The 13,719-nt window shown below is 31.0% G+C and overlaps 1 protein-coding gene across 2 annotated transcripts in view; it reads left to right on the forward strand.

The window, feature by feature from the left end:
- Positions 1-13,719, forward strand: part of ABCD2 (ATP binding cassette subfamily D member 2) — a 50,592-nt gene that overhangs the window by 13,126 nt on the left and 23,747 nt on the right. For both annotated transcript variants that reach the window (XM_016151691.2, XM_016151692.2), the window contains exons 4-6: positions 290-458; positions 1,188-1,282; positions 4,941-5,086. In XM_016151691.2, the coding sequence (XP_016007177.1) occupies positions 290-458; positions 1,188-1,282; positions 4,941-5,086 (410 nt within the window). The remainder of the gene's footprint in view (positions 1-289; positions 459-1,187; positions 1,283-4,940; positions 5,087-13,719) is intronic.

Genomic DNA, 13,719 nt, shown 5'->3' on the forward strand with positions numbered 1-13,719 from the left:
TCACTAATATTCTAAAATTTTTACATTTCATTTTGAACCCTGACTTGAATGAATAATTTTTTATATATTTTATAATTCCAATCAAACTTACATTGACACCTTGCTATGTTGCTCTCTTGGTAAGCTTTTTACTGTGACTTGTTTAATTTATGAAATGTATCATCTATTTTTCATTTATAATAAAATAGGATTTTTAATGTTGAATCAAGAAACTTAGATGATAGCATATTTATTTAAAAGTCTGTCTTGGGTATATTAACTCTATTTTATTTCTCTGTCTTGGTTTTAGATCACAGAATTAGCAGGCTATACTGCTCGAGTGTATGATATGTTTTGGGTCTTCGATGAAGTGAAAAGAGACATTTTTAAAAGAACTCCTGTCATGCAAGAGTCTGAAAACCATAACAAGAATGGAGCTAATATAGAATTACCCCTCAGTAACACATTGGAAATCAAAGGTTTTAAACACAAATGTTTTATATTTTTCTTTATTTAAGTGTTTGCTTTATCAACAGAGTCAAAACTTTTCAGAAGATAGTTTTTAACAGTTACAAGAAACCAACATTTAGTTTAAATTTAAACAGTTATTCTTAAAGTTAGTGTTTCAATCTGAAGAGTGATGACTAACATTACCATAAAAAAATCATGCTACTTATATTTAGAATCAAATTTCTAGAATTATTTTTGGAAACTGCACATATGGCAGAATGAATTGTTTGCTTTTAAAATTCAAATAACAGAACTATAACTAATGTCATATTGTTCTTCATCATTCTGTGTTTTAAAACTTAAGTTTAGTGGACATATTTTTAAAAATTGTATTACTCTGTCTTAATTCCCTTTTTTGTACCACTGTGGTTTTTTTGGTAGAAAAGGTTAATTTGGAGAAATAAGTAGTTTTAAAGAGTACAGCTGGGTTACATCAGATAGAGTTCAGCTTTGCTCTCATTATGATTTTGACATCAGATTATTGCAAAATAATGTTTCTGAGAATGATTTTCCAAATAGATGTGTCAAAAAGTCCAAATTTACATTAAACTTTGCTTTAAATATCTATATTTACGTTTGTTTATATGATTTGTTACTATTATCTTTATAATAAATGTATCTGTTATGCTGCATTATAGTTTATTTAATTAGCAATAATGTGATAGCTTTTATAACTTAAACTGTTTCTTAACTTACAGGAAAAGTTATTGATGTGGATCATGGAATTATCTGCGAAAATGTTCCCATAATCACACCAACAGGAGAAGTGGTGGCTTCCAGGCTAAACTTCAAAGTAAGATGATATTCAAGAATCTTCTGATTGTTGCCATCACACTAATGCAAAACAACTAAGAATTCATGTACCTTATGTTAAATACTTGGAGGAACATATGGAAAGGAGGGGAAATCAAGAAAGGTATGCATAGTGGCTCAATTACAGAAGCAGTTAATTCCTCAGAAAGCAGAGAAAATAAGAAATTTGATTTCTACTGCTTTATTGCCAGGTTAAAAATAATAATTATAGTGCACTAGAAGCCTATCCAAGGTTATTTTTGAGAACAAGAGGAAATTTCCTTATAAATTAACATCTGGAAATAAATTTTAATTTTTTTCTTATAGGAATTACTCAAAAACTATAAACCTATATTATATTTACTAAAATATAAGGATAGCAGTCATTAGTAGGTTTACTTCTATTAATGCACATTCTCGAAATTTAATTTATATTTTAAATAATCACATCTTCTGTTAGGAAAAAATAATCCGAAGACTTGGTCGGCAGATGTGGTGGCATTGTGAGATTGGAGAGGGGCTTCTTTTGGAATTTAGTTTTTAATCTATTGAGACTAAGAGTTGTTTGTTACTTAATATGAAGGCCTTGATTACAAAAATGAAGATGTCAAAATAGTTAATAAACTCGAGGCCTTGATTTAAAGCATTGTAAAATTCAAACATACATTTTGGAATTCAAGTACAAAATAATTTGCTGATAAGCGTTAACGACTGCATTAATGTAGAGATCTGAGCTTAGTTCAAAGACATGATTGAACTTGATAATAAATTGCAAACAGAACAGTACATGTGCTAATGATTTTAATATAGACCTTAGTCTAGTTTTAATTATTAAAGATGTATTTGCAAATGAGTAAGGGTGCTGGAAAAGAATGAGAAGAACTGAACAGGGGAAAATTCTGTATTAATAAATATAAGAGAAATGTTTTTCAACTACAATTTGATCAAGCTTCATTTTTCCACTTGTAGGCCTATAGAGTGATTTAATTAATTAAATGTTTTTCAACTACAATTTGATCAAGCTTCATTTTTCCACTTGTAGGCCTATAGAGTGATCCGAACGTGAGTACTGATTAAGTGCTAATGATGCACCATAATCTTAAATAGATTTGAAATAAACATTTAAAAGGCATACATAGAATGTTTAATTTTTTAGTAATAGTTTAGCAATTTATAATTTGACTTTTGTATAGATTTGTCAAAATTCATAACATCAATTACTATTCCACTTATTAAATAGAGTAAGAGTCTTGAATCCTGCCACCTACCAACTACATTATTGTGGACATATCATACTCTTTCTGTCAAAAAAATTCAGAGCTCAGTTTATTTTTATATAAAATAAATTGTAAAATACTTAATCTAATGAAACTCTCACATATTTTGAAGATCTACAAAGATACATTTTATTACAATATACTTTTATGGTAATTGATTATTTCTAAGTCAGACAAGAAGTTTTATTTAAAGTCTCAGGTTTCCAAAATATAATAGAAAGTTCTGTTTCCGCTGCATGAATTGACATACTGGTTTTTAGAGAAAAAGGTTCTCATTCTTTTGTTCGTCTTTTGGAATTAAAAAACCATTTGGAGAAGAAAATTCAATAAATATTGGAATTATTTTGCCTCATACTCATTGCTTACTGAACATCAGAAAACTTATGCTAAAAAAAAATATGAATGTAGAAAAGACTTCTATTATGACTCAAAATATGTTAAATTTCTGCGAGTTCCTAACAGCAAATGACCCAATTAAAATATTTTGTGGATGTGTCTTTCGCCATAGCACATACCTTTAAAAACGGTCATTTGGGAAGTACTTAATGCTTCTACAAAGTCTAACTTCCTTAATCCTCTCTCTAGTGAAAGAGCACAGCAAATACAAAAATAATTCTTTCTGGGTCCTTCCTAGGATTTTCTTTGAACTTTATTCTATCAAAATAGCATTTTAATTTGGCTACATTAAAGAGAAAAAAAAACAAATATGACCAGATTTTATAGACTCAAGCTTTCTCTGTCTTATGTTCTTGTGATAGCTGTCTGCACTGCCTAGAATGTTTTTTTTCCAGATCTGACTAGTCGCTTCTTGTCAGTGAGGCTCAGCCAAAATGTTTTCTCCTTAGAGAGGACGTTCCTGACCACCCAGGCAAAAGAAGCCCCTCTCCAATCTCACAATGCCACCACATTTGCCGACCAAGTCTTCCTCTTTGTAATCAGAATAGCATTTATAACTGCTTAATTTTTTTGTTCATGTGTTTATTGCTATCTTTCCCATTGGAATTAAGCTCCATGAGAACAGGGACTTGTTTGGGCAATAGTGTATTCCCTATACTTAGAAGATTGTCAGGCACATGGTAGATGTTCAGTGTTTTACAGAGGAAATTCTAATTATTTAGACAGAATATGAATCTGAACCATTTTTGCTTTACGTATACTTATTACATACATTCTTAGATCCTTCATCTAACCTCCATCTCAACCTCCATCCTTTTATTTTTTCTTCCTTTCCTCCTTCCCTCCCTACCACTTTCTTTCAACAAAAAGATTTCAGTTTATGTTATATACAGCAAATGAGTCAGGGATAGACCTGGAACTGGTTGGTCCCTCACACTGACGTAATAAGAGTAATATAATGCTCTTTCATCTTTGAGTTTTCAATATTATGTATTCTACAGTGCTGATATTTATATCCAATCTATGGACATACTGTAGACTTCTTTCATACTGTCATAGTACATTCATTTTTAAATCAATTCTTAGAAGTGTATCAAATTTTTTAATGGTGTTCTTTTTCCTGAGTCTTCAAAATGCTCTTTAAAGTACTGCACTAAGACAATTTCCCAATTTTATCTGGTGGAGTGGGAAAAAATGATATTTAACTGTTTAAATTTAGATGTTAAATAAGATGAAAGATTCTTAAAAGAAGTATCCAATAGATAATGGATAAATAACTTTTACTGTTTTATATATATACATATGTATACATATATAAAATATGTACATATGATTAATTCAATACATCTCTAGACATATAAGACTAAATTGCAATCCTTTTGTTTTCTCTCTCTCGGTTTGCTAAACATATTTCCTCCATCTGTGAATAAAGCAGAATCAAAATAATTTTCTCTCTCTGATTATGGACTTTTGCAATTTCTGTAACATTTCAGATTGCAGAAATACAAAATTAAACAATCCAGCTGGCTCTTAGAATAACTGTGCTTTATAGCTAATAACTGCAAGTGACAAATACAACAAAGTTGTATTTGGATAATATGAATTTAATCAAATATTAATATAAAGTAAAACTTAATATATTTAATTTAAAATTTTAAGTTTCTTTTTTTTCCATGTGATTTTATTTCTACATATGTATGTAGTATCTGAAGACAAGTCACCAATTAAAATTTTGGAAAGCCAAGTACTCATTTCAAGATGATTCATTTTCTTTGTGATTGGATTAATTTATGATACTTTAGCTTCAGAGCATAGTCAAAAGCCAAATTCATCACTCTTAATCCTGATATACTTTTCTTTGATTCCTCGCCCATCCTAGGTTATTATGTGTTTGAAAGGTTTTCTGTTTTAATAAATCACTTTTAAATGCTGTCAAATGAAATTATTTTAAAATATTGCAGTTTGTGATTTTATCTCTTACTTTAGGTACAAGAAGGAATGCATCTTCTGATAACTGGTCCCAATGGCTGTGGGAAAAGTTCTCTCTTCAGAATTTTAAGTGGGCTTTGGCCTGTGTATGAAGGAGTCCTCTATAAACCACCTCCCCAACATATGTTCTATATTCCGCAAAGGTAAGTAAAATTTTTCATATCACAAAGAACAATTTCCTTTTGCTTATTAATTATCTTGATTCCTTACGTTCTTCAGTTTGTAATCTTTAAGCATGTTTTCATTGAGAGAAGCAATAAGGAAATAAAAATTCAATTATTCTAAAAAGTTTTATTCCTGCTTTGATTATAATAGTTTCTAGGACAATACTACTTCCATTCATTTTCACATCTGTGTAGTTATAATGAACACTCAAAGACTACAAGTGTTAGTCTCAAATAATAGTTAGTCTACAAAGAATAATATGATCACTTTGGGTGTCAGATTATCTCTTTTCATAGACAAAAATAGTACTGGATGGTATACTAATCTCTCCATCGAGCTGCATACGTTCATATGTTCTAAAATTGTTCACTTAGGTTTTAAGAGCTTCTCTAAAATAGTCTTTATTACAATTATGCTATATGATTAATTATTTGAAAATATCTTAATTAAAAATATTTTACTCTAAGAATGAGTGTAAAGTAAGCATAAAAATATTTAAAAGGAACATTGTTTCTTCTGAAGTCTTTAGCTCTCTTTCTTCATAACAATTTAGAAATGTCTAAACAAAATATTGTATTTGAGAATTTAGAATATTCATCGTGGATGAGAGAAAATGAAATTTGAAAAGACACACCTCATGCTCATCTGTCCCAGCAATTTTTCCATCTATCCTCATCCTGGGTTAGGTAGATATCACAGAGTACTCCTGTAGCTTTAGAGGACTATTCTGTGGAATCTAACAGAGCACGTGGGCTGGAAGTATAGTACCAGAACAAATATAAATGACACATCAAGTGTAGTGCTATCATATGTCTCTTTTGCTCCTTTTCCTTTGTCAGAAAGTGATTATACCACCCTACCCACTGGTTTAAGTTTTAGACCCTGTGTTGTAGTTAGGCAGACAGGTTTCATGATTTTTTTTTTTTTCTTTAAAGACCCATGGTAGTAGTAGAAAGCTACCTGAAGAGCAGGGGGATGAAGAAGTGCAGTAAGACTATTGGATGTAAGCAGTATCATGTATACTTATGTTTAACACAAAATAGATGACATTTTGTGACACCAGGACTATCATCTCTTTCTGTTTATGCTTTAAAGTCCTTTGGGAAACCTTCTGGATCTGAAAGCTAAATTGTAATCCCAAAGTTTAAGTTTCAGACATTAATGTATAAAGTTGACCTATTTTAATTTTTTATTTAGTTTATAAGGCATAGAATCATGAGGAAAATATTCTGTTATATAGTAGAATTCTACACTTTTAATGCAAATAAAATTATATATGAATTTTATATTTTTAGCTATTTTAGTTTTCATATAAAATATGAGAGGTACAGTTCTTGAATACAGCTTTGACCTGAGCAATATAAGACATTTCCAAGGCATAAGAAAGTGCATAATCCAGGAAAGTCATCCTTCAAAAATGAGGGAGAAATAAAGACTTTCCCAGACAAAAGCTGAGGGAATTCATCACCGCTGGACCTGCCTTATAAGAAATGCTAAAAGAAATTCTTCAGATTAAAATGAAAGGTTGCTAATTAGTAACATGAAAACATATGAATATATACAACACACTGATAAAGGTAAATATATAGTCAAATTCAGAATACTCTAATTCTCTAATACTGTAATATGGTGGTGTGTTAAAGGACAAGAGTAGTAAAAAAAAAAAAAAACTATAGCTACTATTTGTTAATGAATACGTAATATAAAAAGCCATAAAATTTGATGCTAATAACATAAAAGGGGAGAGTAAAAGAGTAGAAGTATTTGTATGTAATCAAAGTGAAGTTGCATTTACCATAAAATAAATTGTTGAATGATGTTTTATGTAAGCCTCATTGGAACCACAAATCAAAAACCTATAGTAGACTCCCAATAGATAAAGAGAAGTGAATCAGAGCATACCACTGCAGAAAATCACTAATTCATAAAGCAAGAATGTGGAGAAAAGGGAATCCTTGTGCACTGTTGGTGGGAATGTAAATTGGTGTAGCCATTGTGGAGGACAGTATGGAGGTCCCCCCAAAAATTGAAAATAGAACTACTATATGACCCAGCAATCCAACTTCTGGGTATTTATCCAAAGGAAACAAAAACAAGATCATCAAGAGATATCTTTACTCTCATGTTTATTCTAGTATTTTTCACAGTAGCCAAGATATGGGGGGAAAAAAAACCCCTCAGTGCCCATTAACAAATGAATGGAAAGAGGAGATGTAGGATGTGTGTGTGTGTGTGTGTGTGTGTGTGTGTGTGTGTGTGTTTTCTTCAGCCCTAAGAAAGAAGGAAATCCTATCATTTATAGCAACATGATTGAATCTTGAGGGCATTATCCTAAGTGAAATAAGTCAGACAGAGAAGGAACAAATACTGTGTGATGTCACTTATATGGGAATTTTATAAAACCTGAACTTGTAGAAACAGAGAGTAGAAAGGTGGTTACCATGACGAAAGAGTGAGGAAAAGGAGGAGATGTTGGCCAAGAGTCAACTTCTAGTTAGAAGATGAATAAGTTCTGGGAATATAATTGACAGTACTGTGATTATAGTTAACAATAATGTATTATATAATTTGAAGTTATTAACAGAGTAGATCTTCAATGTTCTCATCACAGAAAAAGAAAGGATAATTATGTGACATGATAATGGTGTCAGGTAACACTAGGTGATAATCATTTTACTATATATAAGTGTATCAAATCAACATGTTCTATGCCTTAAACTTACACAATGTTACATGTTAATTTTGTCTCAGTAAAGTTGGAATAATAAAGAAAAACTACCACTGAACTGTAACTTAAAAATGGCTAAGTTGTAAATTTTGTTATGTGTATTTTACTAAAATTTTAAAAGTGGGGGGTATAAATTCTAATTTTTCCCCTCAGAAAAATCTAACTATGATATTTTGCAACAAACATAAATCACTGGGAACTTTTTCTTAGTTATGAAATTTACTGTTGCCTAAGCAAAAGGTCAACTACAACTTAGTTAAGAGGAAAAAGAAGAATGAAAAGTATATTTTAAGGCTAAAAATATTTCTTAATAACTACTGTTAAAAGTCATTTTATCTTGATTATACAGTTTTAGAATCATAAACGTGTTTATTTATGTTTAAAATCTTATAGGACCAACATCATACCAAAAGAACATAGAATTCATTTAAATGTATATGTAAACTAAGTGTCTAAATGTTGTATATATTTTTTATATTCTAAAAGCTGCTTACTGATTTTCTCAAGTAAATTTGAAAATTATCTTATATGTTTTTATGATTTTAAAGAAAGCTGCTACAACCTATTTCAAAATTGTCAGTAGGTAATCTTAAACATTCTTCTTAGGATATTATTATTAATGAATATTACCTAATATTTTATTGTGTTAATTTATAACAATAGAATATTGATTAAGTACCAGCTTGGCAAAAAACAAACAAACAAACAAAAAACCTGAAGTTGAATATAGAATTAAGTCTATGCACCTACAAAATAAACTTCATAAGTCACAAACAGGCCTTTATAATAATCCCCCTATATTTTTACTTTTTGTGATTGAAAGACTTCTTGGTTAAGGATAGATCTCTTTGTGCAGTGATCAAGTGTACATTGTTATTTTCATGGGGAAAATAGAGTGGGTTTTGTTAAACTGAATATCTAATAATGTCAACTAGTATTCAGAAGAAAAAAAGTAAATTACCGAAGGAAAAATGTTCTAGTAAAATATGTTAGGCCACTTGTCTTTTAAACCAAATCTCTAGAGAATGCTGCTATGGCTCAGTTTGCAAGTTAGGAAACCTGAATTCCTAAGAAATTGCAAAATTACCTCAATAGTCTTCCAGTTAATGTCTTCTAATACTTTAGCAATGTTAACAATGAGAACCAGATAAAAGAAATTTGGGCCTTAGTTCAAGAACTCAAATACAAAGTTGTAATAGATAAATTAGTTTCAAAACAGCCTTCTCTCATCCCATCTTCATTAATAATTGGATATGATAACTAATGGAACATTTAATACGTTTTGGAAAAGAAACATTTCATCTAAAATGTAGATTTAGCCACTCTAAATCTATGGTATGATAGATGGTAAAATGCTTAGTTTTGCTCACATTGTACTTTAAAAAATATTTTGGCAATTACGGCTGTTTGAGACTGAATTTCCTAAAGCAGTGTTACTGTGCTCTTTAAACTGATGATTAAAACTCATTGTCCATATACCGTATTAGCCATCCTGCCCCACAGGAAAAGCCTTCACTTGGATACAGATCTTAAATTTCTTTTGTCAATTTTTGGTACAGTTCATCTGTTTTCCCAACTACCTTAGGGTAGATTTATGATCTCCTCTCACTTTCACTAATTCACTAATTTATGGCTCATTAGTCACTTATTTATTCCTTAGTAAGACTCTGTCTTTAGCCATTAAAGCCTCAAAAGCCCAATCTTTTATTTAGTTGTTTAGTTCACCTGCTAACAAAATATTATGTGCTAACACTCACCAAAATGAGAAAGTGAAACATTCGGTAGGGGTTGAGGGATCAGAGAGTGAAGGAGAGGTAGGGAAGGAGAAAGTGAGGAAGAAAAGAGGGAAGGAAGGAATGGAGGGAGAATGGAAGGGGAGGCGAGAAGAAAGACAGGGTAAGAGATGTTTCTTCACAAAAAGTAGCACTATCTTGGATTCCTTTATACCACTTTTTTTTTTTTTTTTTAATCCTCTAGAGGAGCATTTGTATATATCACATATCTCTCTTCAGCAGCAATCTCCAGTCTGGCACCAACCCACCATGTAATTCTCTTCCCACAGCTTCTGTTCTCACTATCCTCTTGGCAGAAATATCTTGGGACAAAAATTTTAACCATGATTTTTTTACTACTCAAACCCATATGCCCGAATACTTAAACTCAGACCAACATATCCAAGATAGATTCAAACTCACTACAATTTTGTATGAAGTAAAAGGAAAGTAAAAGAAGGATTGCATTATAAGGATCAAATCAAATTTGACTAAATAGTTTTAAAAGGAAGAAAAAAAGAAAAAGGGGGGATGGTATAGCTGGGATATTATATTTCATATCTTGGGGAAATTATTGTACTTTTTATTTTTGTCAATACTCTACTCTTTTATTTTTATTTTAACCAATATTATTAAAGTCTTAGTATAAGATACTACAGATGATGGACAACAAGACACAGTTACTTGCACTATAGTGCTTGTGCTAAATTTGGTTTTAAACAAAAACATGCTTACTTATTTCAATGAAAGCCAAAATAAATGCCTCAAGAAAGGCAAGAAATGCTATGGATGATCAAAATGAAAAATATGATAGAATATGTCATTTGACCTGAGTTTTGAAAGTTGGTTAAGATTTTAACAGTTGTCATGAATTAGATATTTCTCCAATGTCTAAAAAAGATGAGGCATGCCACAGATTCAAGTAAGCAGAATTTTTCATTTTTGTTTTTTTGACACTTCTAAGTAGCACTGTCCTAGCCACCTCCCTCTATTACACCAAGCTGAGAAAAACAAATATTTACTAGATTCATCTCCATTAATATCATGTCATCAGTACACACCGGAAATAGTAGCACCCATCTTCTAGGTCCTGAAGCATTGCTTAATCATTAGCACAAAGTTCTTTGAACTACTTTTTTAAGATTCTAGTACTTTGGGAGTCTGCTATTTCCCAAAACTAAGGAAGCTCATCTTCTTTTTATGAGTAAATGACACAGTCATTTTAAATTTTAATCTGTTAATGCTCCTTGTTAATGACAGTAACTTGATTCTACAGCACTTATTTTTATTCTCTTTTATCAGAAAACATTCTAAAATTGTAAATATAAATTATAAATTATAAATAACATTTTATTTATTAGCTCAGCATTTGTTTACTAACTATTCACAAGGTAGTATATTCAAGTACCATGTTACTTAATCTTCTAGACTAAATGTAAATCCTGCTTAATAAATAAAGTAGTTATGAATCACATTTTTAAATTTAATGCATCATAAAAATTCTAAATTTGGTTACATGCAGGAATGATAGCATGATAAATTAGGTCGTACAGCAAATTAAAGATAGATAACTTTACTTCTATCTTTTCATGTATGAATGGTACCTATTAATTATGTTCTGCATAAGTCATGCTAAGTAGCATATTTTAAATAATTAAATTGGAGTTCAAAGAGATTAGAGACATTAATATTTAAGAGTTACATAGCGGTTCAGAGCCGTGGTTAGAATTCATCATCTTTGGATACAAAACCTCTAGATTCGCCCCCTCTTATTTTCAGATTAATAAAATAATCATATTGAAAACATCTATCTGTGATTTAAAAAAATCATTTTAACCTTAAATATATTTTTTTCAGATAATCATAATAATTAAAGCCTATCTAGCACTGTCCCAAATATATAGGGAATAATAAACTATCGTTTTTTTATAGTTTGCATTCACTTTCAAAGATTTCTGTATTCTTCAACTATTTTTCTTCCACTATGACATGAAATCTAAGCTTTTAGAAGTGCCAGCATTTAATCCATGTCTTCTTTGATGGCATTTCAAATTGTGCCTTTAATAATATAGTCTATGTATTTTTTTAAATAAAGTGAATTAATATCGATTTTTGTTTTAAGAATCTTATGACCTTTTTGAGATAATTGATAGATCCTAGGACATCTTCAGCAAGGGCTGAGCATCTTTGGCCTGTTACTTTTTTATTATTATTATTAATTTACAATATGTCAAGCAATTACTGTATGCTAGTCATTATTTTACACATAATTTTTCTGTATGACAACCCATAAAGTTGGTGTTAGTATCCTTATTTTTCTGGGTGAGAAAATTTAGAGAGATTGAAGTCATCCAGTTGATAAATGTTGGAATTAACATTTGAACTTAGATGTGTCTGACTAAAGTCACATTGCCTGTAGCAGGGGATATGTCTCTGAAAAATTACTATTCTCTTGCCTGACCTTGCAAGTGAGTATCACCAGCTAAGGTTGTTTGTTTGGTATGCTGAATCTGTACTAACATCAAATTATTGTTTGGAAGCAGAGGTGTCCTTATAATGCTGGGAGAGGAGGGCGATCCATGCCAATTTTAGCATAAAGTTTAGCAGAGGTACTTGGCTGTCATCACAACATGTTAATGTGAAAGAAACTATATTCTTGTATAAAAGTGAAAATCCTTTAACTTAAACTATGTTCAAATCACCCTTTCAAATTAGAATATGTTCTCTGTTCTTTTCTATTTCTCTAAAACTCATTTCTCTATACGATTTTAAATAGTATTTCAAAAATATTCCCTTAATTTTAAATCAGACTTTTTGAAGAGCTATAAAACAAACAATTCTTAATTTTCATGATGCATATTGACTTTAAAAAAAAAAAAACATTTTTACTCTGTATGTTTATTCTGTATGTTGCCAAAAGAAGAGATTATGTTAGCAACAGAGCAAAGACTCTTTTAGGAAATTCAGCAGGATGGACAAAACACTTAAATAACACCAATATCCATATTGGCACAACTGAACTGTATTCTAAGATGTACATGTGTCAATTGAATTTTGTAAATATTTAAAAATCTAAACTTCCTTTTGAATTGTTTCTACATGAATGCCTTCCAAATCCAGGATTTCTCCTTTGCAGGGATAGGAAAACTGTTACATAACAATATCGTTTAATCCACACATATAAAACCAGATAATGGCTATTAAAAAGCCAGGAAGCACGTGAGATTAGAGGGAGGTTGGAAGACCTAATTTGCCTCCTTTCTCCATGGGAGAGAGACTGCCCTCATAGTCAGTAAAGTATTTTCAGTGAAATCCTTGCTTTTCTTCTTTTTGCTTCAGATCTCAGATTAAAAATGAAGATGTAGTCTGGAAAAGGAGCTTCATAGAATATGAAGGAATGCTAGTTCAAATATTTTGATCACCATGTCTCTCTGGGTCTCTAGTTTTTGTACTTTTTAATTCTTAATGAATCTCAAGGTGTCAACATACAGCTGGGGAGATCCTCTGGAGGACAAGAGTGTTGTTCGTTTAAGTAAGATGCAAGCTAGCATGGCCATTGTGGAATGTTGGTCTGAAAGGACCACTGGAATAAAGGAAGAATGTGATACGGCTTAATCCAGGCCTACTCATGGAGCCCCACACCTAATAGGTTACAAATCCACTGGTCTTATTGCCCCCAAAGTAGACAAATTTGGGTTTGGAGAGCGGGAGTTATTGAGTCACTGTTGAACAAATTTTTATAGACTATAAGCTAGAAAGGGCATCTGCATGTGTCTATGCATTGGTGGTATCCTACTAAATCTATAGAATGCCTAATGGCATAACTGTGCAAAGAACATATGATGAATAACTGAATAAATTAATGAATGAATATCTCCACAGATTTTGTTTCTACTGCCACATCAGTCTGGCTCCTTATACTAATTAGGAAGCAAGCTATTTTGTTGCTTGCACTAGAAATGTCACATAATCCTTTTTATGATGAGGATAAATTTTGTCACCTAACAAGGCCTTTTAAAAAAAAATTATTTTAGCCATAGAGAAGGCTCAGAAGTATGGCTGTAGCAAATTCACTTCTATTCCTTTGTTTTCTGTTAGACTCAAAGCAAAT

The sequence above is a fragment of the Rousettus aegyptiacus genome, unplaced genomic scaffold (assembly GCF_014176215.1).
Source record: "Rousettus aegyptiacus isolate mRouAeg1 unplaced genomic scaffold, mRouAeg1.p scaffold_m13_p_2, whole genome shotgun sequence".
NCBI classification, from domain to species: domain Eukaryota; kingdom Metazoa; phylum Chordata; class Mammalia; order Chiroptera; family Pteropodidae; genus Rousettus; species Rousettus aegyptiacus.